Source organism: Nomascus leucogenys, unplaced genomic scaffold (genome assembly GCF_006542625.1).
Source record: "Nomascus leucogenys isolate Asia unplaced genomic scaffold, Asia_NLE_v1 000940F_63625_qpd_obj, whole genome shotgun sequence".
In the NCBI taxonomy this organism is placed as follows: domain Eukaryota; kingdom Metazoa; phylum Chordata; class Mammalia; order Primates; family Hylobatidae; genus Nomascus; species Nomascus leucogenys.
The window spans coordinates 39,348-61,573 of NW_022097133.1; the positions used below are offsets into that span (position 1 = coordinate 39,348).

Genomic DNA, 22,226 nt, shown 5'->3' on the forward strand with positions numbered 1-22,226 from the left:
TTTTGGAAATGAGACCCCACAACATCTTGGGTAAAGTGGATCAGTCAGAGTTCACTGCGCCATGAGACCTACAGTAGTGGAGGTCAGTGGTGCCTCCTCGTGTTATTTCTGGAAACAGAACAGTAAAAGCCCTTCAGCCCCTGCCCCTGAGCTTTTATGGATTCTGGAGGTGCCACCAATGATGATCAGCTGGGAATGGAGAAGCCTGAAAGCTCATGGGGAAGATTTTGCTTCTCAAGAAGTCGAGAAAGAAAAGGCACCACAGAACCCACAGAGCGGAGGCCAGGCCAGGAGAGGGCATTGTCAGAAAAGACCAAAGTGTCCTGATATAGTAAGAGTGAAAATGTCCCCAGCGTTTACCTTTGTCTTCTCTCTGTTTTCAGCTGGGATGCAGCTGCTGTTCCTCATGGGAACCGAATGAAGTCCTGAATCTGCTAAGGGCCAGAGAAGGGAATGGGGCTAAATCTGGCTTGCATCTTCTGTGCAGAATAAGAAACCCTCCACACCCTCCGCTGCCATCTCACTCTCTGCCACACAGGTCCCTTACCAGAGGCACAGGGTTTATTGACCACATGCCTCAGAGGACTCTGGAGCCCTCCGGATCCTCATCCTTGAGGAAGATACCACAGAGCCCTGGTCCAGGGGTATTCTTAACTCTCAACAGGCTGTGAACAGGGTGGGCTCTAACCAGCTGCAAATGAGCTCTAAATCAGTACACGTCACAGGAAATCACTCATCATGTGAGCACAGACTCAAAATCGGAACAGCCATGGTTGGAAGAATACCAATAAACCCTGGACAGGAACAGCAATGCTCCTCTTCTTCAAGCCATAGGGACATTTAAAATTCTGTGGATTCATAGTTAATCTAACTTTCATACCTGGCCAGGTATTATCAATACTTATGAACAGAAATGGACATAAAGAGACGAACAGTCATGAGAAAAGGTAAGAGCTACAGAAATTAACTGGGAAGTTTTAGGGTTACACTTCAAATGTTAGAGGAGTAAGATTACATAGAAATTTAACTTATTAATGGAGTTATATAGTTGACAATAAACAACTTAAACAAAAATAATGAAGAAAGTTCCAAAAAGTGTAAATAAATGCTTCTTAAAGCAGATCTCATGCTACAATATTGATCCATGAAGACATGGCCAGAAAATCTCTGCTCTCAGCACATGTGGCTTCCATTCTAAAGTGCTATTGTTGTTTTCTCAAATGAAAGAAAAATAAATCCTTCACACTGAGTCAAGGTGGAAACGGGAGCTGGCCCATTTGCCTTCTAGGCTCATCTCCTCAAAGTAACCAAGACATCAGGGTGGGGCAATGTCCACAGTTAGTGGAGCGGTGTGAGCTCCACCATTCACAGGGGACTAGCCAAGAGCCATTAGCCAGGGCACCTGAGAAAAATAGGGTCCTGCTACCCAGCGAGACAACTGTTCTCTTTATAAGTGCTTGGAATTGTGTCCAGGAAACATAACCATTACCCCACCCAAGCCCTCATCCCCAAAAGGAGAAGCAGGGTGTGCGGACTGTGCAGCAGAAATTCAGCGGCTGCCTTCACAGCGAGCTCCTACCCCTCCAGAAAGGGTTCTCTAGGCCCGGTTGTCCCTGGACTGGCTCCCGACTCATGTGTCTCTCTGGCACTCTCTGCTTTTCCCTCATTTCACACCTAGAAGACAGAAAGAATTGACTTGAAGAATTAAAACACCAAGTTCCTTACTAGACACTCAAAGCTTTATCTTAAAACAAAAACATCCTTTAAAATGTCCATCACAATGACCTACCTTTGCTGCTTGGAGGCAGCCTTCCTCTCTGCCATCTTCCTCTGCAAGGCTTGAGCACAGAGCTGTGGGCAGAAAAACACATCCATGTCCTGACCTGGCAGACTATGTCCAAAAGCAAGGAAAACAAACAAACTTACCCAGTTGGCATGAGGCTTTCTTGCAGAAGGGGCGATCTGAAAAAGCCAACACATGAGAAATTGAATGTTGAGAGAGTCTAAGGGCCGTGCCATCATCTGCATCAGCACTGAACAATCCTGCAACTGCGGGGAGGAAGCTCCTTACTTTGCGTCTGTAGTAGTCCTCTGCCCGCCGCCGCAACCTTTCCGCAGCGTGAAACAATTTCCTATGGATTACAATCACTTTCATCAGATAAAGCACCACTTTCAGGATGATTTTAAATAATCTGCCATGTTTCTGTTATCCTCACAACTGTACCCTTACACAATCTATCTATACCTAGAAAACGAATTTCAGATAGCTATAAAAGCACAGTCTGAGCTGGTCGCGGTGGCTCACGCCTGTAATCCCAGCACTTTGGGAGGCTGAGGCGGGCGCATCACGAGGTCAGGAGATCGCGACCACGGTGAAACCCCGTCTCTACTAAAAATACAAAAAATTAGCTGGGCGTGGTGGCAGGCACCTGTAATCCCAGCTACTCGGGAGGCTGAGGGAGGGGAATCACTCGAACCTGGGAGGTGGAGGTTGCAGTGAGCCAAGATCACGTCATTGCACTCCAGCCTGGGTGACAGAGCGAGACTCCATCTCAGAAAAAACAAAAACGAAAACTAAAAATCAGTACAGTCTGATCCAAACTGTTGCTATATTGATTCCTCCTCTTTTGCTTACTGCCTGCTGACTTCTGAGTTGACAATTTCCTTCCCCATTCTCAGTATATCCCTAATTCATCCTTCATTGAGCATCTTTTACCATAAAGCTCTATTCTCTTTGTATTAATATCCTTGCCGTGTTTCACAGGGCAGAAACAGCTGGGCTTATAAACAGGCATAGTCCTTTTGAAGGATGTGTTTGATCCTACAACAACACACTTTCCTGAGGATGACAACAACCCACCCCACCCCTAGAATGGCTGGTATGAACCGAGTTTCCACACAGTCTAGCTGGCAATGGGATCAGGAGACGTTTTGCTACTTCACATCTTTTGGTCACTGGTAAATCTTAAGGTACTTTGTTTTCTGTTTTGTGAACTCTCTCTCGATATGTCTTCTTACCGTTTGTTTCTATTTCTGCATTTACTGGGTCTAAACATTGTACAAAGGTTAAAAACAACCCCCTGTCTCCAATGGGGGTTTCCCAAGAGGGTGGGGTTCAGTTTCTGAACTCACATGTAGGTGTCTATTTCTTTCATAATCGATTTCCCATTTTCCTCTGCCTCTGATAGCTGCCTGTCCTTTTCTGCTTGCTCACATTCTTTCATTCTTAGCTTCCTGAGATTAGAAGGGAGAGAAATGCACACACATGATCCGCCAGCCCGTGTGGGATTCCCTCTGCCCTTCTGGCATCTGAAGGCTGTGATTCAAAGATCCCCCCTGCAACCTTCCCATAAATGAACCAACTGATTCTCACAACTGAAGGGAGAATTGACACCTCCCATTGAGGGACAAAGAAAAATCACACTCTGGCCTGCTGGCAAGTCACCTGTCATTTCCAGCTCATCTTCATAGTTCTATAGTTAGTCCTATTCTTTAGTAAATAAAGACTATTAAAAGCTTCTATGAGGTGCACTATGAGTGTCTCTGGGGTCAGTCTTGTGCTTGACACAGCGAAAGCTCATTTTAGTTCAGTGCGAAAAACCAGACCTCACCAACTCATCACAACTAACTCCATCGGAAGCAGAGGATTGTTCCTCATCTGACTCGTCCTGTGGGAGACCTGATTCTCAGTCACAGGCTGATGCCAGCACGGAGACCATCAGCCATAGAGATCCTTCCAGAATATGGTGTCATTAACCCTGCAGTTCACTACTGCACTTTGCCATGATTCAGGACTGGAACCCTTGTCATCGACTTTAAAGATCCTGGTTGAGAGAAAAGGCAATCTGAATGTTGGGCGCATCTATTGAATGAGAAATGATCGGAATGGCTCCTAAGTCAGGGTGTTATGTGCTGAAAATAGGTGACAACTGCAAACCATCCACCCTGGTGTTGACTGACTTTAACAAGGTTCAGTTCACAGAGAGTGTGGGCAGAAAAAGAAAACGGCCTAAAAAGAGAAGCTAAGTTTGCTGTGTTGCCCTCACACCACTTGATTCATGCTCCTGATCCTAAGGATCTCACCTGACACTTGGTTTTATAGGAAGGCTGTGAAAATTCCCAGAACGCTAGGAAACAGGGACAAAAACACTTCAAAGAGGAAGTTAATGAACTTGTTTCTGACCACAGGGCATCCTTCAGCACAAGCTGTCTGGAGTGGCCTCAAACAAGGAGTATGTGGTGAGGTGCTGAGAATGCAATGGGAGTAGGGTCCTGTCCCCACGCTAAAGGAGCTCACAGTTTAATGCAAGTGAGAAGCCAGTGAGGACATCACTACTCCTGCTGTGCACTTGGGAACTAGAAACACAAACCCTGACTCTGGAGGGAAGCTAAGGAAGCATTCTACCCTTGAGTTGACATAAGTGCATCTGAAGCTTCTGATCTCTGATGAGAACAATGCGGGACACCAAACAGAATAAAACCCATGATTGAATACATCAAATTGCTAACATGGCAGTAAACAGACATGAGGTCAAGACGGAGAAGAAGGAAACCCAGGACGAAAGTCAGCCTCGCATTTGGAACCCATTTCCCTGAGTTTCATTGCTGAATTCCAGAAGGGACTACTGAGATGCAAAGAAGCAGAGCAGCTTTTGCACACATGCATGGGATTACATGGAAAACAAGTGGATTGAGGGTCTGCCAATGAAAGCGACCCGTACTGAAGTCCACTGGCTCTGGTTGAGACCCAGAAGAGTCACACATCAGAATAGAGGTGGACAGGAAATACCCTGGCCTTTGTAGGGACTGAGCCTGCACTGACCACCTCCATTGCAGCCTGTACGGAGGACCCCTGACCATCCCCCAGAAGTAGACTCCCATCTCTTCTGCAACAAGATAACATGCTGCTAGGCCTCAATTCATTGCTAAATATTTTTTAACAAGTATCTCACATTTAACAAAAAAAGACCAGGCATATGGCAGCAAAATACAATGTAATATGACCAAAACGTGAAAGACTGTGAAAATGAATCTGGAGGTGACCCAAGCATTGAATTCAACAATCCAGGCTGGGCGCTGTGGCTCGCGCTGGGTGGCTGAGGCAGGTGGATTACCTGAGGTCAGGAGTTCAAGACTAGCCTGGCCAACATGGTGAACCCGTCTCTACTAAAAATACAAAAATTGGGCTGGGCGCGGTGGCTCACGCCTGTAATCCCAGCACATTGGGAGGCCGAGGTGTGTGGATCATGATGTCAGGAGTTGTAGACCAGCCTGGCCAATATGGTGAAACCCTGCCTCTACTAAAAATACAAAAATTATCCGGGCATGGTGTCATATGCCTGTAGTCCCAGCTACTCAAGAGAGTGAGGAATAAGAATCACTTGAACCTTGGAGGTGGACGTTGCAGTGAGCCAAGATCATGCCACTGCACTCTAGCCTGGGTAAGAGAGTGAGACTCTGTCTCAAAAAAAAAAAAAAAAAAAAAAATTGGCCAAGTGTGGTGGCACACACCTGTAATCCAAGCTACGCGGGAGGCTTAGCAGAATTGCTTCAACCTGGGAGGCAGAGGTTGCAGTGAGCCAAGATTGCGCCATAGCACTCCAGCCTGGGCGAAAGAGCGAGACTCTATCTCAAAATTTAAAAAAAAAAAAAAAAAGGCTGGGTGTGGTGGCTCACGCCTCTAATCCCAGCACTTTGGGAGGCTGAGGCAGGTGGATCACCTGAGGTTGGAAGTTCGAGACCAGCCTGGACAACATGGCGAAACCCCATCTCTAGTAAAAATACAGAAATTAGCTGGGCGTGTTGGTGGGCACCTGTAATCCCAGCTACTTCGGAGGCTGAGGCAGGAGAATTGCCTGAACCCAAAAGGCACTGAGCCGAGATTGTGGCATTGCACTACAGCCTGGGCAACAAGAGCAAAGCTCCGTCTCAGGGGAAAAAAAAAAAAAGAGAGAGAGAAAGGAAAACCAATGCCACTACTAGCACCTCCTCTTCCCCTGAAAAAATTACAAACAAGAATGTAGGAAGGGAAAGGAATTATGCAGATTAAACTAATCAAGCAGAAAGGACAAACTCAATTTTGATCCCACTGAATTTGCCACAAATATTATAGAAAATATTCTCAAGGACTTTACAGTTGTCTACTTTGATGGGCACATGATTCATACAACAGTATTTGTGTCAAGGCACATCTTACTCTTCCTTGGGAGTCTTCCTCTGTCCATTGATTTTGTAATGACTGTTGACCTTCGTCATCACCTTATGGACTTCAGTTCGAACTTTGGCTTCCATATATCTCCGTGAAGTATAGAGGTCTTCCATGCCAATTTTAATTCCCGGAAAAGAAGAAACCCTTTTCTTTGTGTGCATACGAGTGGACCTTTGCCCTTGGTGAGGGTGAGGAGAGGAGAAGGTGAGAAACCTGAGGGCAAGAAGCTGTTCTTTCCCTTTCCAGGGCAAACTCATTTCCACACTATGGGGACTGCAACAGAGCCTTACCTTCCTGGCTATGGCTATTGGACCTCCAGGCTCTCCGATGTACATCCGTGGATCTGTCATGTACATTTCGTGACTTTAAGACAGTCTTCAGGAAAGACACCTAGGAAATAATAATTTAAGAATGACGGCCAGGCGTGGTGGCTCATGCCTGTAATCCCAGCACTTTGGGAGGCCGAGGCGGGTGGATCACGGGGTCAGGAGTTCAAGACCAGCCTGGCCAAGATGGTGAAATGCCGTCTCTACTAAAAATACAAAAATTAGCCGGGCATGGCAGCAGGCACGTGTAATCCGAGCTCCTCGGGAGGCTGAGGCAGAGAATCCTTCGAAGCTGGGAGGCAGAGGTTGCAGTGAGCCGAGATCACACCACTGCACTCCAGCCTGAGCGACAGAATGAGACTGTCACACACACTCACACACACAAAAGAATGACATGAGGCCGGGCGCAGTGGCTCACTCCTGTAATCCCAGCATTTTGGGAGGCCGAGGTGCGCGGATCATCTGAGCTTGGGAGTTTGAGACCAGCCTCACCAACATGGAGAAACCCTGTCTCTCCTAAAAATACAAAATTAGTCAGGCATGGTGGTGCATGCCTGTAATCCCAGCTAGTCGGGAGGCTGAGGCAGGAGAATCACTTGAACCTGGGAGGAAAAGGTTGTGGTGAGCTGAGATTGTGCCATTGCACTCCAACCTGGGCAACAAGATTGAAACTCTGTCCCAAAAAAAAAAAAAAAAAAAAAAAATAGGCCAGGTGCAGTAGCTCACGCCTGTAATCCCAGCACTTTGGGAGGCCGAGGCAGGTGGATCACAAGGTCAAGAGATGGAGACCATCCTGGCCAACATGGTGAAACCCCGTCTCTACTAAAAATACAAAAATCAGCTGAGCATGGTGGCACACGCCTGTAGTCCCAGCTACTCGGGAGGCTGAGGCAGGAGAACTGCTTGAACCCAGGAGGCAGAGGTTGCAGTGAGCCGAGATCACACCACTACACTCCAGCCTGGTGACAGAGTGAGACTCCGTCTCAATAAAGAAAAAATGACATGAATATACTTCACACAACTGAACTGTACACTTCAACACGGTTAGACGGTAATTATCACGTTATAAGTATTTTACCACAGGTTAACATGTTTCACAACTTGAAAAGGAAGTAATTACCTCCAGCTCTCTGAGTTCTACAATTTGTAACATTTCACCCCCTGCTCCTTCCTGATCTGCACTGGAGCATCTTCCTTCTGTCCCTGCTCTACTCAGAGTCCACTTTCCCTTCCCTAACATCAGCTTCATTGAGGCTGGTTTGAACCTAACGCAAAACATTCTCACTAACGACTGAATTCCCACCAAGATTTCCATATTATCACAGTATGCTTTTAATCTTCTAAGATATTAAATATTTGTTCTCATCATAGCTAAGATGCAATGCAAATCCCATCTCAGGTGTGGGTCAGATATCTATGAATCTCCTGAGGTAGTCATTGAAATGACTTTTTTTTTTTTGAGACAGAGCATCACTCTCACCCATGCTGAAGTGCAGTGGCACTACCTTGGCTCACGGCAACCTCCACCTCCCAGATTCAAGTGATTCTCATGCCTCGGCCTCCCAAGTAGCTGGGATTACAGGTGCCCGCTACCATGCCAGGCTAGTTTTTGTCTTTTTAGTAGAGATGAGGTTTCACCACGTTGGCCCATCTGGTTTTGAACTCCTGACCTCAAGTGATCCACCTGCCTCAGCCTCCCAAAGTGCTGGGATTACAGGCATGAGCCACAACACCTGGCCTGAAGTAATATCTTTCAAATTCTTTGTAGAATTTGTTTTTTTCTGATTTCTGCACATAGGATAAAAAACAAAACCTGGGGTAGGATTTCGAGAGAAGCAGTGGGTAATCCAAAAAGATGAAAGAGCAACCACATCTATCCCATAGCTACTGCTAGATTTCATAAGAAAGGTAGCTGGCCCAGTTTGGAGCTAGGGGAAATGTCAAACACACGGAGAAATGAGAAGCAAAGAAATGCCATCATGCATGAATGCTTCATGGCACCCATGATGTCCCTGCTTAGGAGGTAATGGTATAGATGACTAGATGACAAGGACAAAGATGAGAAGGTGCAAAGCTGTCCAAGTCAAACAGCTCAACTGAACTTTCCTAAATGGAATTGGTAAAAAGTGGTAAATGTAAAAACTTCCCCCAGCTCACGTGGTGGCTCATGCTTGTAATCCCTGCACTTTGGGAGGCTGAGGTGGGCGGATCATTTGAGGTCGGGTTTTGAGACCAGCCTGGCCAACATGGTAAAACCCCGACTCTGCTAAAAATACAAAAATGAGCTGGGCATGGTGGTGGGCACCTGTAATCCCAGCTACTTGGGAGGCTGAGGCAGGGGAATCGCCTGAAGCCAGGAGGTGGAGGTTGCGGTGAGCTGAGATCACACCATTATACTCCAGCCTGGGCAACAGAGGGAGACTCGTCTGGGGGCTGGAAAAAAAAAAAAAATCTTCCCCCAATTTATACCGAAAATTCTCTGTTCAGGACTAAGTTGGGTAGAGAATGTTAAATGTGCCTAGATATCTTCATAACTCATATATTTTCTGTTTTCTACATATCTTCAAAGGCAGTGCCAAATGATGTGTAATTATCTAGGTGGTAAAACTGAAACATACTTCCTCTTCCCTTGAATATAAAAAAGCATTGTGGTATTAGTACTTTTATCTTGGATCATTGTTCAGAAGGAGGTTCAGCCACCAGACAACCACATTTTTACTGTCATGAATGGCAAGAGAAAATGTAGAGCTCAACCTACCCAGTGGAAAAAAGGCTCAAAAGACAAATTATGGCACAACTTAGCAGCCAAATTCTTACCAAGTACAGACTTTTGACATACTGATCACTCTCTAGTTGCAACTGGGAACAGGCACTTTGAATGATGTCATTCAAAATTACCCTGCCCAGACACACTTTTCATTGATTCTCTGGAGGGCAGTTCTAAGAGATTCTCTGGGGCTTTCTCTGCATCATCAGAGGCAGTGCACTTCTGCCCTTCACCTTCCGGCAGTTTGTCACCTCGTCCCTATGACCTCAGAGGAACTTTGTCTCAGGCTGATTGTTTGTTCCTTGGGCTCTTTCATTTCCCCTAAAAATCATTTGCTGCCCCTCTAAATTGCCTACATCTCCATCTATCTCCCTCTCCCCTCAGAAGAGGGTGCTCTTTAAGCATCAACCATCCGGCCCTTCTAGCAGTCTCATTTTTCAGCTGGTTCCCATGTTTATGCCTGTTCTATGTTTTTCTTTTCCTGTTAAGCTGTCTCTTGTCAGCTCATTTCTGCAGTGAATCTTTAGAGAGGAGATTGGAAGCTTTCCTTCCACCCATACGATAGAACTCTAAAGCAGAAGAGTTTAGAAACCATTTCCTATTTAAGTGATGAAACCTCATACTCCATTTCTGATAAATAGCACAAAGGTTAAAAAAAAACTTATTTTTGACCAAAAGCTCTGTTGACATTCTCTTAAACAAACACCAACCTATTTAATTTTCATAATGTAAATGGCAGATATTTTCATAATTCTTATGCTAATAAATCATTTCCCTGATTTTTTGGGTAAAACCACATATTGATAATGAAGTCCAGAAACGTGAATTGTTTTAAATAATTTCTTCTTATTTGTGATTACAAGTATACCTCTACAGAAAGTTAGTATACTCACACAAAGATTAGTTTTCCAGAGGAAAATGGCAAGTGTAGAAATTCCCAGAAACACAATAATGATAAGTATCCACGGAATTCCACAAAAGTCAGTCCCAGGATGAAAATGGTCATGCAGAGAATGGATAACCTGGAATAATAATAGTTGAAATAATGAAAAGGTCAATGACACTGACAACATTTCACTCAGAAAGAATCATCCTTAGAAACTGTCAACCTCCTCCAAAAGGTAACCACATCCATCAGATATCACCGTGGGATTCCACTGCTACAAAAAAGAACAGAAGTTAGAAGTCTCATGTTTTTCGGATGGCTGGTAGTGCTTTTAGGCATTGCAAATGTGGGGTGTCATCTTTCTTGGTATAAAGCAGGGATATCCAATCTTTTGGCTTCCCTGGCTATATTAAAGAAGCAAAGTTGTCTTGGGCCACACATAACATACACTAACAATAACAATAGCTGATGATCTAAAAAAAAAAAAAAGTCCTTCTTCTTTTTTTTTTTTTTTTTTTTTTTGGAGACAGAGTTCCGCTCAGTCGCCCAGGCTGGATTGCAGTGGTGCAATCTCGGCTCACTGCAACCTCCAGCTCCTGGGCTTAAGCCATTCTCCTGCCTCAGCCTCCCGAGTAGCTGAGATTACAGGTCTCTGCCACCATGCCTGACTAATTTTTGTATTTTTACTAGCAATGAGGTTTCACCATGTTGGCCAGGCTGGTCTTGAACTCCTGATAGGCGATCTGCCTGCCTCAGCCTCCCAAAGTGCTGGGAATACAGGTGCGAGCCACCGTGCCCAGCCGTTTTTTTGTTTTTGTTTGTTGTTTGTTTTTGAGATGGGGTCTCACTCTGTCACCCAGGCTGGAGGGCAGTGGCGTGCTCTCAGCTCACTGTAACCTCTGCCTCTCAGGTTCAAGTGATTCTCCTGCCTCAGCCTCCTGAGTAGCTGGAAGTACAGGCACCTGACAGTGCACTCAGCAAATTTTTGTATTTTTTGTGGAGATGGGGTTTTGCCATGTTGGCCAGGGTGGTCTCGAACCCTTGACCTCAGGTAATCTGCCCGCCTCAGCCTCCCAAAGTGCTGGGATTACAGGCATGAGCCACTGTACCTGGCCAAAATCTCATAATGTTTTAAGAAAGTTTACAAATTTGTGTTGAACTGCATTCAAAACTGTCCTGGGCCACATGCAGCCCGTCACTCATGGGTAGGACAAGCTAAGTATAAAGTAATTATCTTTTCTTTTCTTTTTGTTTTGAGACAAAGTCTTGCTCTGTCACCCAGGCTAGATTGCAGTGGCATGATCTGAGCTTACTGCAACCTCTGCCTCCTGGGTTCAAGCGATTCTCCTGCCTCAGCCTACTGAGTAACTGGGATTACAGGCGCCTGCCATCGTGCTCGGCTAATTTTTGTATTTTTAGTAGAAATGGGGTTTCACCTTCTTGGCCAGGCTGGTCTCGATCTCCTGACCTCATGATCCACCTGCCTCGGCCTCCCAAAGTGCTGGGAATACAGGTGTGAGCCACTGCGCCTGGCCAGTAGTTATCTTTACTTAAAAGTTATTTATTTGTTTTTTAAATTGATGTATAACATTGGACGCATTTATTATATATCACATGATAAAAGAATCCCTCTAAATAATACTTCTCTCTGGGATTATGTGAATCTTTTGTCATTTAAAGCTCAGCATAAGTAAAAAAAAAAAATACAATGAAGAGTTTACTTCATTCACAAATAAGTATCCAATTTTAGTGCTTAAAAATTAACAAGGTGGGCCAGACTGGGTGGCTCACGCCTGTAATCCCAGCACTCTGGGAAGCCGAGGTGGGTGGGTCACGAGATCAGGAGATTGAGACCATCCTAGCTAATACGGTGAAACCCATCTCTACTAAAAATACAAAAAATTAGCAGGGCATGGTGGCACGCGCCTATAGTTCCAGCTACTCGGGAGGCTGAGGCAGAAGAATCACTTGAACCTGGGAGGCAGAGGTTGCAGTGAGCTGAGATCGCACCACTGCACTTCAGCTTGGGTGACAGAGCGAGACTCCGTCTCAAAGAAAAAAAAAATTACCAAGGTGGAGATCATGAAAATGGCATGAATAGTGTGGGATTTCTCTAAGATTGTTGATATTAATCCCATTAGACTCTTATGTGAGTGAACACAAAGACTTCCCCTGAGTAAGTTCAGACAGCTTGTGATACCATTTCTACATCGATTCCTCAGGATTTAACTATATATTCTTGAAAACATCTCAATTTTAAATGCTTCTTTCAAGATGGTGAATTAAACAGAGATAGCCCTTCAACAGGTTGAACTCAGCATATGCTGAGTCTGAAATGGAAATGATGGAGTTAGAGAACCATACAACAATGGTAATGATTTCAGAAACCTGGTGTTGAGCAGAATAAGGCAGACACAAAGGATTACCTATGGCATGGCATGCGCATGAAACTCCAGAATAAGCAAGTTCACCTATGATAAGAAAGACTGGCTGGGAAGAGTGAGAGTTCACTTTCTGGGGTGACATAATAGTGTAGATCTTGGCTGGGCACAGTGATTTACACCTGTAATCCCAACCCTTTGGGAGGCCGAGGGGGGCAGATCACCTGAGGTCGGGAGTTCAAAACCAGACTGACCAACATGGAGAAACCGTATCTCTACTAAAAATACAAAATTAGCTGGGCGTGATGGCACATGTCTGTAATCCCAGCTACTTGGGAGGCTGAGGCAGGAGAATCACTTGAACCTGGGAAGCAGAGGTTGCAGTGAGCTGATGTGGTGCCATTGCACTCCAGCCTGGGCAACAAGGGAGAAACTCTGTCTCAAAAAAAAAAAAATAAAAATAGAATAACGTACATCTTGAAAGGGGGTTGGGTTATGCTGGTGTACGTACTTTCCAAAGTTAGTAAACTTACACTTAAGGTTATATATTTTGGCCACGCACAGTGTCTCAAGCCTGTAATCCCAGCACTTTGGGAGGCTGAGGCAGGCGGATCACGAGATCAAGAGATGGAGACTATCCTGGCGAACATGGTGAAACCCCGTCTCTACTAAAAATACAAAAATTAGCCAGGCGTGGTGGTCTGCGCTTGTAATCCCAGCTACTCAGGAGGCCGAGGCAGGACAATTGCTTGAACCCCAGAAGCGGAGGTTGCAGTGAGCCCAGATCTTGCCACTGCACTCCAGCCTGGGCGACAGAGTGAGACTCTGTCTAAAAAAAAAAAAGAAAAAAAAAAAAGTCATCAAACCAGGTGACACAAATCAAATGACATTTCACTTTGTTTTGGTCCATGTTGTTTGTTTCAGACAAGAGTGCAGTGGGGCCATCTCGGCTCACTGCAACTTCCAGCTCCTGGGCCCAAGTGATCCTCCCACCTCAGCCTCTCCAGTAACTGAGATAACAGGTATGCACCACCAGGCCCGACTAATCTTTTTTGGAATTTTTTGTGGAGATGGGGTTTCGCTATGATGCCCTGGCTAGTCTTCAACTCCTGGACTCAGCTGATCTGCCCACCTTGGCCCCCTAAACTGCTGGGATTACAGGCCTGAGCTGTGTAATTTCATGCCGCGTGACACAGCCCAGTAACAAGGAAGAAACCCCGTGGGTCCAGCGTCTACTCACATGGGTGGACTGATGGCTGATAAATCCCAGCGGGAGGAGCCAAAAGAGCAGCCACTGCACTCGCATGTCCTGGTCCTCTCAGGGTGCCCTGAGGCGGCCAGGACAGAGGTGGGGATGGCTTAGGGCGGAGGGGAGGGAAGGGGATGGGGACGGGGCCCGGATCTGAGTTGGGGAGGGGGAGGAGAAGGGGAGGGAAGGGGAGGGGAGGGGAGGGAAGGGAAGGGAAAGGAGGACAAGGGGGCTGTTGGGCACTTGGAAGAGGAGGAGGAGGAGGAGAATAAGAAAGGGGTCTGGGAAAGGATCCGGTTCAAATTAAGTTCTGAAGCGCTGGTAGAAGGTTTAGCTACAGGTCAGGGAGGTCAATCAGGGAAGCAACAGGACGCGAGGGGCAAGGGAGCGTGAGGCTTAGGAGCAATTAGATGGAGACCAGGGATCTGCTTTCCAGCAAACCTTCTTCGGTCTGGGCCCTATCTTAGCAAACCTGGGGCTTTATACTCCCTCTCCACCAATCAGTGACCCCGGTGGTGCCTCACAGTGGACCACCTGTGAGCTCACAGTGCCTCCACCTGACGTCATTCCAATGCCCCCTCCCCCATCTCAGCCCCCCACACTCCTCCCAAGGACAGGTCCTCTCTGGAACCTTCACAAACCTGATTTCTTGTCCTCCCCAACCAGCTCCCTGTCCCTGCTTCTGGGTGCTCGTTCCTTCCTGAGCTCCCAGGGTTCCTCAAGGTCACTCTTGGCGACAAAACCTAAAAAACAAATGATGGCAGGACGGCAGGAAGAACCTCATATCCAAGCAGAGTGCGAGGTTTTACAGCCCCTGCTCAGCTGTTCATATCCTAAGTAACAAAACATCAGTGGGATGTGGAAGGTCCCAATAGTAAACCATCTCCATCACATCCTTGTAGCCATCCATCCATCAATCTGCATCTGAGGAACAAATGTTGTAGATACATTCATTTTAAGCATGCACGGTACATTTACAAAAGTTAACCTGACTTATTTTGTTCCAGCAAATCTCAATATATTTTAGAGCAATCAAATCACACAACATGTTTCTGATCATATAACTGTGCTAGAAGTCAATGATTAAAAGCTAACTCAAAATTATTATTTGCTTGGAAATTCAAAGTGCCCTTATAAGATATAAACATAAGAAAGAATCCAAAATGAAACAAGATTGCCTTTAAACTCAATGATAAGATCATAACATGGCAATAAAATGTCTCCCTCTGGCCTGGGAATTCCACTTTGTGGCACAAGGTTGGGTGATCTCAAATCACCCCTAACCCACCTAGACATTTTAACATCCGAAACAGAGTGATGATGTCACTTATCTGTATCATCTTACTGCCTGTGCATGTGGACTTTAAATTCTGAACCCAAATGAGGGGGAGAAAACCAAGTTGACTTTCATGATTGACCTCCCAGGGATGTCCAAGGAATCTGTGCATTTCAAGAAACAAAGTTCATCAGCTTCTCTCCTAGGGTATTTGGCCACAATACCCAGAGGGCTTGGCAGCATCATGAGTGATGGTTGGGGAGCGCCAAGCAGGTGGGCAGGACCCAGGAGCCTGGTGACCAGGACAGACCCCCACTGTCCATCACCTTTCCTGGCCCAGTCCTCAGCTAAACTTCCCAAAGACCTTCTTCTGCCCCATCACACAGAGTGTGCCCAAACTCACTCAGGCCTCTGGCAGCTGAAAACCACTGCTTTAAATCCCTTTACCATTTACTATGACATAAGGTTATTGTAAACAGGAAATATTCTATTGATGCTGCAAATGGAAAGCCAATGCCTTTACCATAAATAGAAAAACAACCCTAAGAAACAAGCAAAACAAAAACAAAACAGGGGCTGGGTGTGGTGGCTCACGCCTGTAATCCCAGCACTTTGGGAGGCTGAGGCAGGCAGATCATGAGGTCAGGAGTTCGAGACCAGCCTGACCAACATGGTGAAACCCTGTCTCTACTAAAAATACAAAAATTAGCCGCTTGTGGTGGTATGCACCTGTAATCCCAGCTACTCAGGAGGCTGAGGCAGGACAATCCCTTGAACCCGGGAGGTGGAGGTTGCAGTAAGCCAAGATCACACCATTGCACTCCAGCCTGGGTAACAGAATGGAATAAGACTCTGTCTCAAAAACAAACAAAACAAAACAAAAAAGCCCTAGATTTCAGTTGTGTTACTTGTAAAAGGAGAGACAAAGTAAGTGGTGGTTGATGTCAGATTAAACCAAAAATGAATGGCAGAGAGTACTATAATGTCCATGAAGGGTTGCTAGAGTCACCGTGATCACAGCCCAGCAGAGACAGGGAAAGGAAGATGTGAGCAGCGTTTGGGGCCTCAAACAGTGGGGGTTATTCGTGCAGCCCAGGAAAGACTCCCCAAAGCCAGGATCAACCTCCCTTGCAGGCCGGTCCCTCATGGAGGCATGGCCAGGCACCTTAGATTTGAGACCAGCTGTGTGACCCTGGGCTGGTTTCCTTCCATACAATGGGAGTGCCAATGGCTGCATGCATGCAAAGACTGTCTGAGGATAGGAGGAAGCAATCTGTTGAGCACCCGTGTACCTGAGTGTCATCCCTCCCAAGGGCATCTTTCGTTCCAGAGCTGGCACCTTGGAAGGCCCTTGGCCACTAAAGGCAGTGACGATGGTAACAGCAGTAAGTCATCATTTATGGCTGATGAGGGAAGGCCAGGGGGTAGGGCTCCTGGGTCCTGGATAAGAGTAAGGGTCTGGGCACTCCTGGGGACAGCTGAGTGGTAGGATTCCTGGGTCCTCAGGGGGCAGGTCCGTCTTCAGTGGCATTGGGCCTAGGCTGGGATGCTGAGTTCGCCACTGGAGCATCAGCAGTACAGGCAGGCACAGAGGCAGTGTATCCATCAGAGGTGGCAGGTGTAGGATCCTCTGGTGAGCAAGTAGAGTCACCAAGCCTGGCTGACCACTACCCCCACTACCCCCAAAGACGATGCCCTGTCCCTTGCCTCATGCTCCGGCAGGGTACAGGCTAGTACCTGGGGCCTCATGGAGCATCTCTCTAAAACCTCTGTGTCCTGGTCATCGAATGGGCACTTGAGTCACCCAGGGCCACTGGAACAAAGAGGAAGAATCAGGCCCCACGATGTTTTGGGAGAGTGTTTAGCACAGGAAAATGCACAGAATACATGGATGACTTGGGGGCACTGTCGGTGTGGGAGCAATAGTTTACAACCTCCAGCCCTAATCTGAGCACTCTCACCTGTGCAATCTGAAAGGAACAGGAGACTTGCAGGAAAGATAGTGCCTGGATTTAACTTAAAGGAACTAAAATGTTGGAATTTCCACTCTTGATATCCTTCCAAATCAACTCTGTCAATGCTCCCATCCTCAAAACTATCATATGGGGTAACTGAGGCAGAGATTTACTGACTCAATGTCACTCGGTTGATTCTGAGTTCACTGCTGATTACATCTGACCAAACTGCTTTTTCTGAAGTCTACTCCATTTAATCATGCTGGTGATGATTTTGTGCAGCTCTGGGACAAACTCCACCTGGCTGAGGATAAAGCAAATCCACGGTGACTTAGTCCTGCTGTCATTTCCCATCCGCTCCCACTCTCCTCCTCTGGCCCTCCACAGTCTCCCATGCAGGCTGACACCATACGACGGCCTTAATGGAGTCCACTGAGTATTTCAGGTTCTCTCCTGGGCCACTTGAAAGTGGATGTACCCATGGGATTTGCTTTGACCCAGGAGATGTGAGTGGAAGTGAAGCGTGTCAACTCTTTTGTGTCAACAAAAGAGTTGGGAGCCATTGAGACCGGCCACCCTCTCCTTCATCTCTTAGAGCAGCTGACAGCTCCCATATGGAGGCTGCTCCTTTATTCTTGTGGCAGGTTGAAGGGATGTGGGGCACAGGGCACAGGAGAGCCATGGAGGACGTGCAGCACGGGCAGCAAAAGAGCCTTCAGTGTTGTAGATTTCCATTGTTTGGGGCTGTTTGTTACCTACAGTGAAACCTAGCCCATCCTAGCAGGCATGCACCACCTACTCCACACTCTGTGAGGCAGACTAGCCTGCCGTGAGAACATGAACTGGTGGTCAGACATACGTAGGTTTCAGTTCCAGCTCTGCCTCTTATTGACTGCAACCTCAGGCTTAACTTTCAGTCTCTGAGCCTCAGTTTCAAGTCTGTAAAATGGGGTGGCTATACCATCTCAGGTTGCAGAGAGAATTAAATGAAATATAAATGCATGTAGAGCATTGAACCCAGGGCCTGACACACAGTGAGTACTCAATGTTAGCCATGTAGCTTCATAATGCATACTGACTGTCAATATTCAGACAATGCAGTAAAGTATTACCAAAAAAAAAGTAAACTTATTTGCGTATGTATTCTTTCAATCTTTATTTTTAAACAGACAGGGTAAAACTATGCATATTCTTCCATAGCCAGTGTTTTTCTCTTCATAGTATATTGTTAAAATAATTTTATCTCAGACCGAGTGCAGTGGCTCACACCTATAGTCCCAGCACTTTGGGAGGCCAAGGCGGGCAGATCACGAAGTCAGGAGTTGACACCAGCCTGGCCAATATGGTGAAACCCCATCTCTACTAAGAATACAAAAATTAGCTGGGCATGATGGCGCACACCTGTAGTCCCAGCTACTCGGAGGCTGAGGCAGAGGAATTGCTTGAACCCGGGAGATGGAGGTTGCAGTGAGCCAAGATTGTGCCATTGCACTCCAGCCTGGGCGAGAGAGTGAAACTCTGTCTCAAAAAAATATATATATATATGTGTGTGTGTGTGTGTGTGTGTGTGTGTATAAATCTCAAAAATAAAAAATCATTTTTGAGATTAATACTTTAAAAGACAAGATAATGTTCAACTTAATGAATAATTTAATTATTACTATTGGACTTTTTGTAGATTTCACAGAGCATTCAAAACCAATGTAGGAGAATAAAAAATATGTATTACATGCTGTAAAATAAATATGATTTGGTTAATTCTTTTATTCAAAAATACAGAACATATATATGTAATATAAAATGTATTTCTTATTATGAGTCGTGTTAAAAAGTAGTTCAGAAGCTGTTGATTTGAATTTCCTTTTCAAATTTTGCAGGATAATTTTTTTTTTTTTTTTTTTTTGAGAGTCTCGCTCTGTCAGACAGTCTGCAGTGCAATGGCGTGATCTCGGCTCACTACAACCTCCACCTCCTGAGTCTAAGCAATTCTCCTGTCTCAGCGTCCTGAGTAGCTGGGACTACAGGCTCACACCACCATGCCCGGCTACTTTTTGTATTTTTAGTAGGGATGAAGTTTTGCCATATTGGTCAGGCTGGTCTCGAACTCCTAGCCTCAGGTGATCCACCAACCTCAGCCTCCCAAAATGCTGGGATTACAGGCATGAGCCACCACGCCCATCCTAAATTTGGCAAGATAATAAATAACCTTTTTAAGTGTCGTTGGACACTTGTCTGGTTGTTTTTCTTTAGGTTACCGTGCCAGCAATGATTCCTTTTGAGTTTCTGACAGAAGATAGTGGTTTTCATCCAAATAAGTCAACTACTCTACCTCATCCCTAAGCCACTTGTATGGAAGGAAAGAGAGGAAGAAGCCAGTACTGTGACTGTGTAAGCTTCCCCCAGCATCACCCACTATGAGATGTGTGGCAGCTGAGACCCGGGAACTGCACAAGGGCAGGCCCCATCTGTCTGCACTCACTTACCTTCCTCAGGTACTTGCATGGGCATGTCACTGACTTTACGTGCTGCTGCAGCTCCTTGATGAGCTGGTCCTGGTCATGAGACAGGAACTGTGGGGTCAGGACAATAGAGAGCTTCCCCATCTGCAGAACGAGAACAGGGGCTCATGATGAGTGCCAACCTATTAGACAATTAAACAAAAAAGTTTGTTGAATGAGTGGAAAAACAAGGTGATGTTTGAGTCTATAGTGGTCAAGAGCATGGGGGCTTCAGAAAAGGACAGAACCAAGTTCAAATTCCCGTACTTTGAATTTCTACTTCATGCCATGCAAAATTACTTTACCCCTTTTAACCTCAGTTTTCTTCTGTGTGAAACAGGAACAACAGTTTCATTCGTCATTCAGTTTCTCTCAAGTTTTCACAAGATCATACCTATAAAACATCCAAGTCATTTAAATGTATCATCATTTCTGTCATAATTAGTAGGATCCATTTCACTATTATTGGATATACAGTTCTGTGCCTGAAACCTACAAAAAAAGAAAATGTTAAGTCTAAAAAGCATTAGTGACTTGGGTTATCCTATTTAATCACACAAGGCCTTGTCCATGGCAGGTGCTCAATAAACACTTGTCAAATCAATGCATGTGGGCTCCGGAGCCACACTGTTTAGATTCTATTCTGCCTCCACCACTTATTAGCTGTGCGACCTGGGTAAGATAATTCACCTCTTTATGTCTGCACTTCCTTCTCCATAAACTATATATAATGAGAATCCTTAGCTCATTCGGTTGTTGCGAGGGGTGAATGATTTGGCACACAGGAGGGGCTTTTTAACATTAGCTGTGATGATCTCCTTCCAAATCTTCATTTTCAGAGCCACAGATGAGGCCATAGTGCAGCCTGGTGACCCTAGAGTATAAGTACACACGATCGCCAGCTATGCTCTGTCTCCACCATAGGTCCAAGACTGGGTAGTTATGGCCTGGAGGTTTCTGCTGCATCTGCCTTCTCAGTGCTCACCTAAAGACTTTTGTATTTTCCTCCTCACATCCCTGCAGATGGGGTTCAGGCTGCTGGACACAGCTGGGTGATCCCAGGGCAGTGGCCACCTGTGCCAGCCCTGTGAGGTAGCTGGAGGATCATTGTTCCTTCCTTCTCCGGCTCTGGGCAGATGCCAGGGCTGGGATGACCCATGCCCTCAAGTTTCTTGCTTTGGAGGGTCACATTTTCCCTTGGCAAAGAGGGTAAAGGTCACAGGATGCCAGAGAGCTGTGACTTCTCTGTGCCCTGGGCCCAAACTATGAAGACCTAACACACTATGCTAAAAGTACAAGGCTGGGATGCTCCCCAGAGCTTCTTGCCCCACCGCTTCTGCTGAGGGAGGAATGAATACTATGTCCTCCCAGAGCTTTGGGAGCTTGTAGCAAGCAGCCTCCCCAGCACAAATCTCTTGGAAGCCTCTAACTGTGTCTGAAACATTAGTGCAAATGTTGCATCCTATTTCCCATATGCTCGCACGTTTTAGGAAAAAACCCTCAATTTCCTAAATATGCAAGAAAAACTGGTATTGTAGGACAACGTGACTTTTTAAAAAATGTTATTTAAAAATCTTTCCCACCTCCTTTCTGCCCTCCAAGACTGCCAATTCTTGTTGAACAAATATTATTAAATGCCTACTACGTGCCAGCCATGATTCATGGTCTTGGGGATACAGCAGAGAACAAACTGACGGGGTTCCTCTCTTATGTAACTCACATTCTTATACGATAATGATAAGGGTTAACATTAATTAAGCTGTCACACATGTTAGTCACGGTGGCAGTCATTCCCACACATTATACACTTAAACCTGCTAGGAAGCTTGCAAGGTAGTTAGTTGTGTTTCCTTTAAAAACTGAGTCTCAGAATGATGAAGCACTTTGTCCAATGTCACACAGCTAGTTAAGTGTGGAGACCTTGCATCCAATCAATGCCCATCTCATTCTAAAGGCCCGTTATGTGTTCTCCAGCCCATGGAGAAGAATTTAACACAGTCAGTGAAATTTCTACACAACAATGTTCTTGTCTCAAGTCCAAGAATGCCTCCTACACCTCCTATAATACTGGCTTTCTGGTGAGTAAAGATGCCATTCTCATGTGTAATCAGGTGGCAAATGGAGATATGACCAAAGTAACCCAGCACACACTTTTCCTGTGTCTGATTCAATTCAAGTACCCTTTTGATTACTTAGCAAAACTGAGCTTTAAAAGGGTTAAGGTTTTTATATCCATGTAACTTTCTGTATTGCTTTGGAAGTCTCTGGTTAAATGAATATTCTTTTTTTTTTTTTTTTTTTGAGATGGAGTCTCACTCTTTGCCCAGGCCGGACTGCAGTGGTGTGATCTCGGCTCACTGCAAGCTCTGCCCCCCGGGTTCATGCCATTCTCCTGCCTCAGCCTCTCGAGTAGGTGGGACTACAGGCGCCCGCCACCACACCCGGCTATTTTTTTGTATTTTTAGTAGAGACGGGGTTTCACTGTGTTAGCCAGGATGGTCTCGATCTCCCGACCTCTTGATCGCTTGCTGTGGCCTCCCAAAGTGCTGGATTACAGGCGTGAGCCACCACGCCCGGCGTGAATATTCTTTTAATAGTGACCTGTGATTCTGTTTTGATCAAGTGTTTTCAAACTTGACATCTTTGATGGGTTTCTCCAGTGCCAAAATCCTAAGTCAAG

The 22,226-nt window shown here is 45.8% G+C and overlaps 1 protein-coding gene across 1 annotated transcript; it reads right to left on the reverse strand.

Moving 5' to 3' along the window:
- Positions 1–102: 102 nt before the first annotated feature.
- Positions 103–10,725, reverse strand: LOC115834166 (putative NPIP-like protein). Its single transcript, XM_030808928.1, has 10 exons — positions 10,195–10,725; positions 6,499–6,598; positions 6,197–6,386; positions 3,133–3,234; positions 2,072–2,132; positions 1,927–1,962; positions 1,790–1,851; positions 1,580–1,674; positions 361–434; positions 103–189 (listed from the first exon to the last, which is right to left on the reverse strand). Exons 1-10 carry the CDS (start codon positions 10,372–10,374, stop codon positions 103–105), a joined length of 987 nt encoding a protein of 328 aa, XP_030664788.1. The 5' UTR covers positions 10,375–10,725.
- Between the last annotated feature and the right edge of the window lie 11,501 nt (positions 10,726–22,226).

Bases quoted from the DNA above. Each gene is read 5' to 3' on its own strand.
- LOC115834166 (XM_030808928.1), bottom strand. From the start codon at position 10,374: ATGTTGTCAGTGTCATTGACCTTTTCATTATTTCAACTATTATTATTC. The intron at 2,133-3,132 runs GTGAGTTCAGAA...TGTAATCCATAG, and splicing joins AAAGAAATAGACACCTACAT to GAAATTGTTTCACGCTGCGG. The intron at 1,675-1,789 runs GTAGGTCATTGT...TCTGTCTTCTAG, and splicing joins GCTGCCTCCAAGCAGCAAAG to GTGTGAAATGAGGGAAAAGC.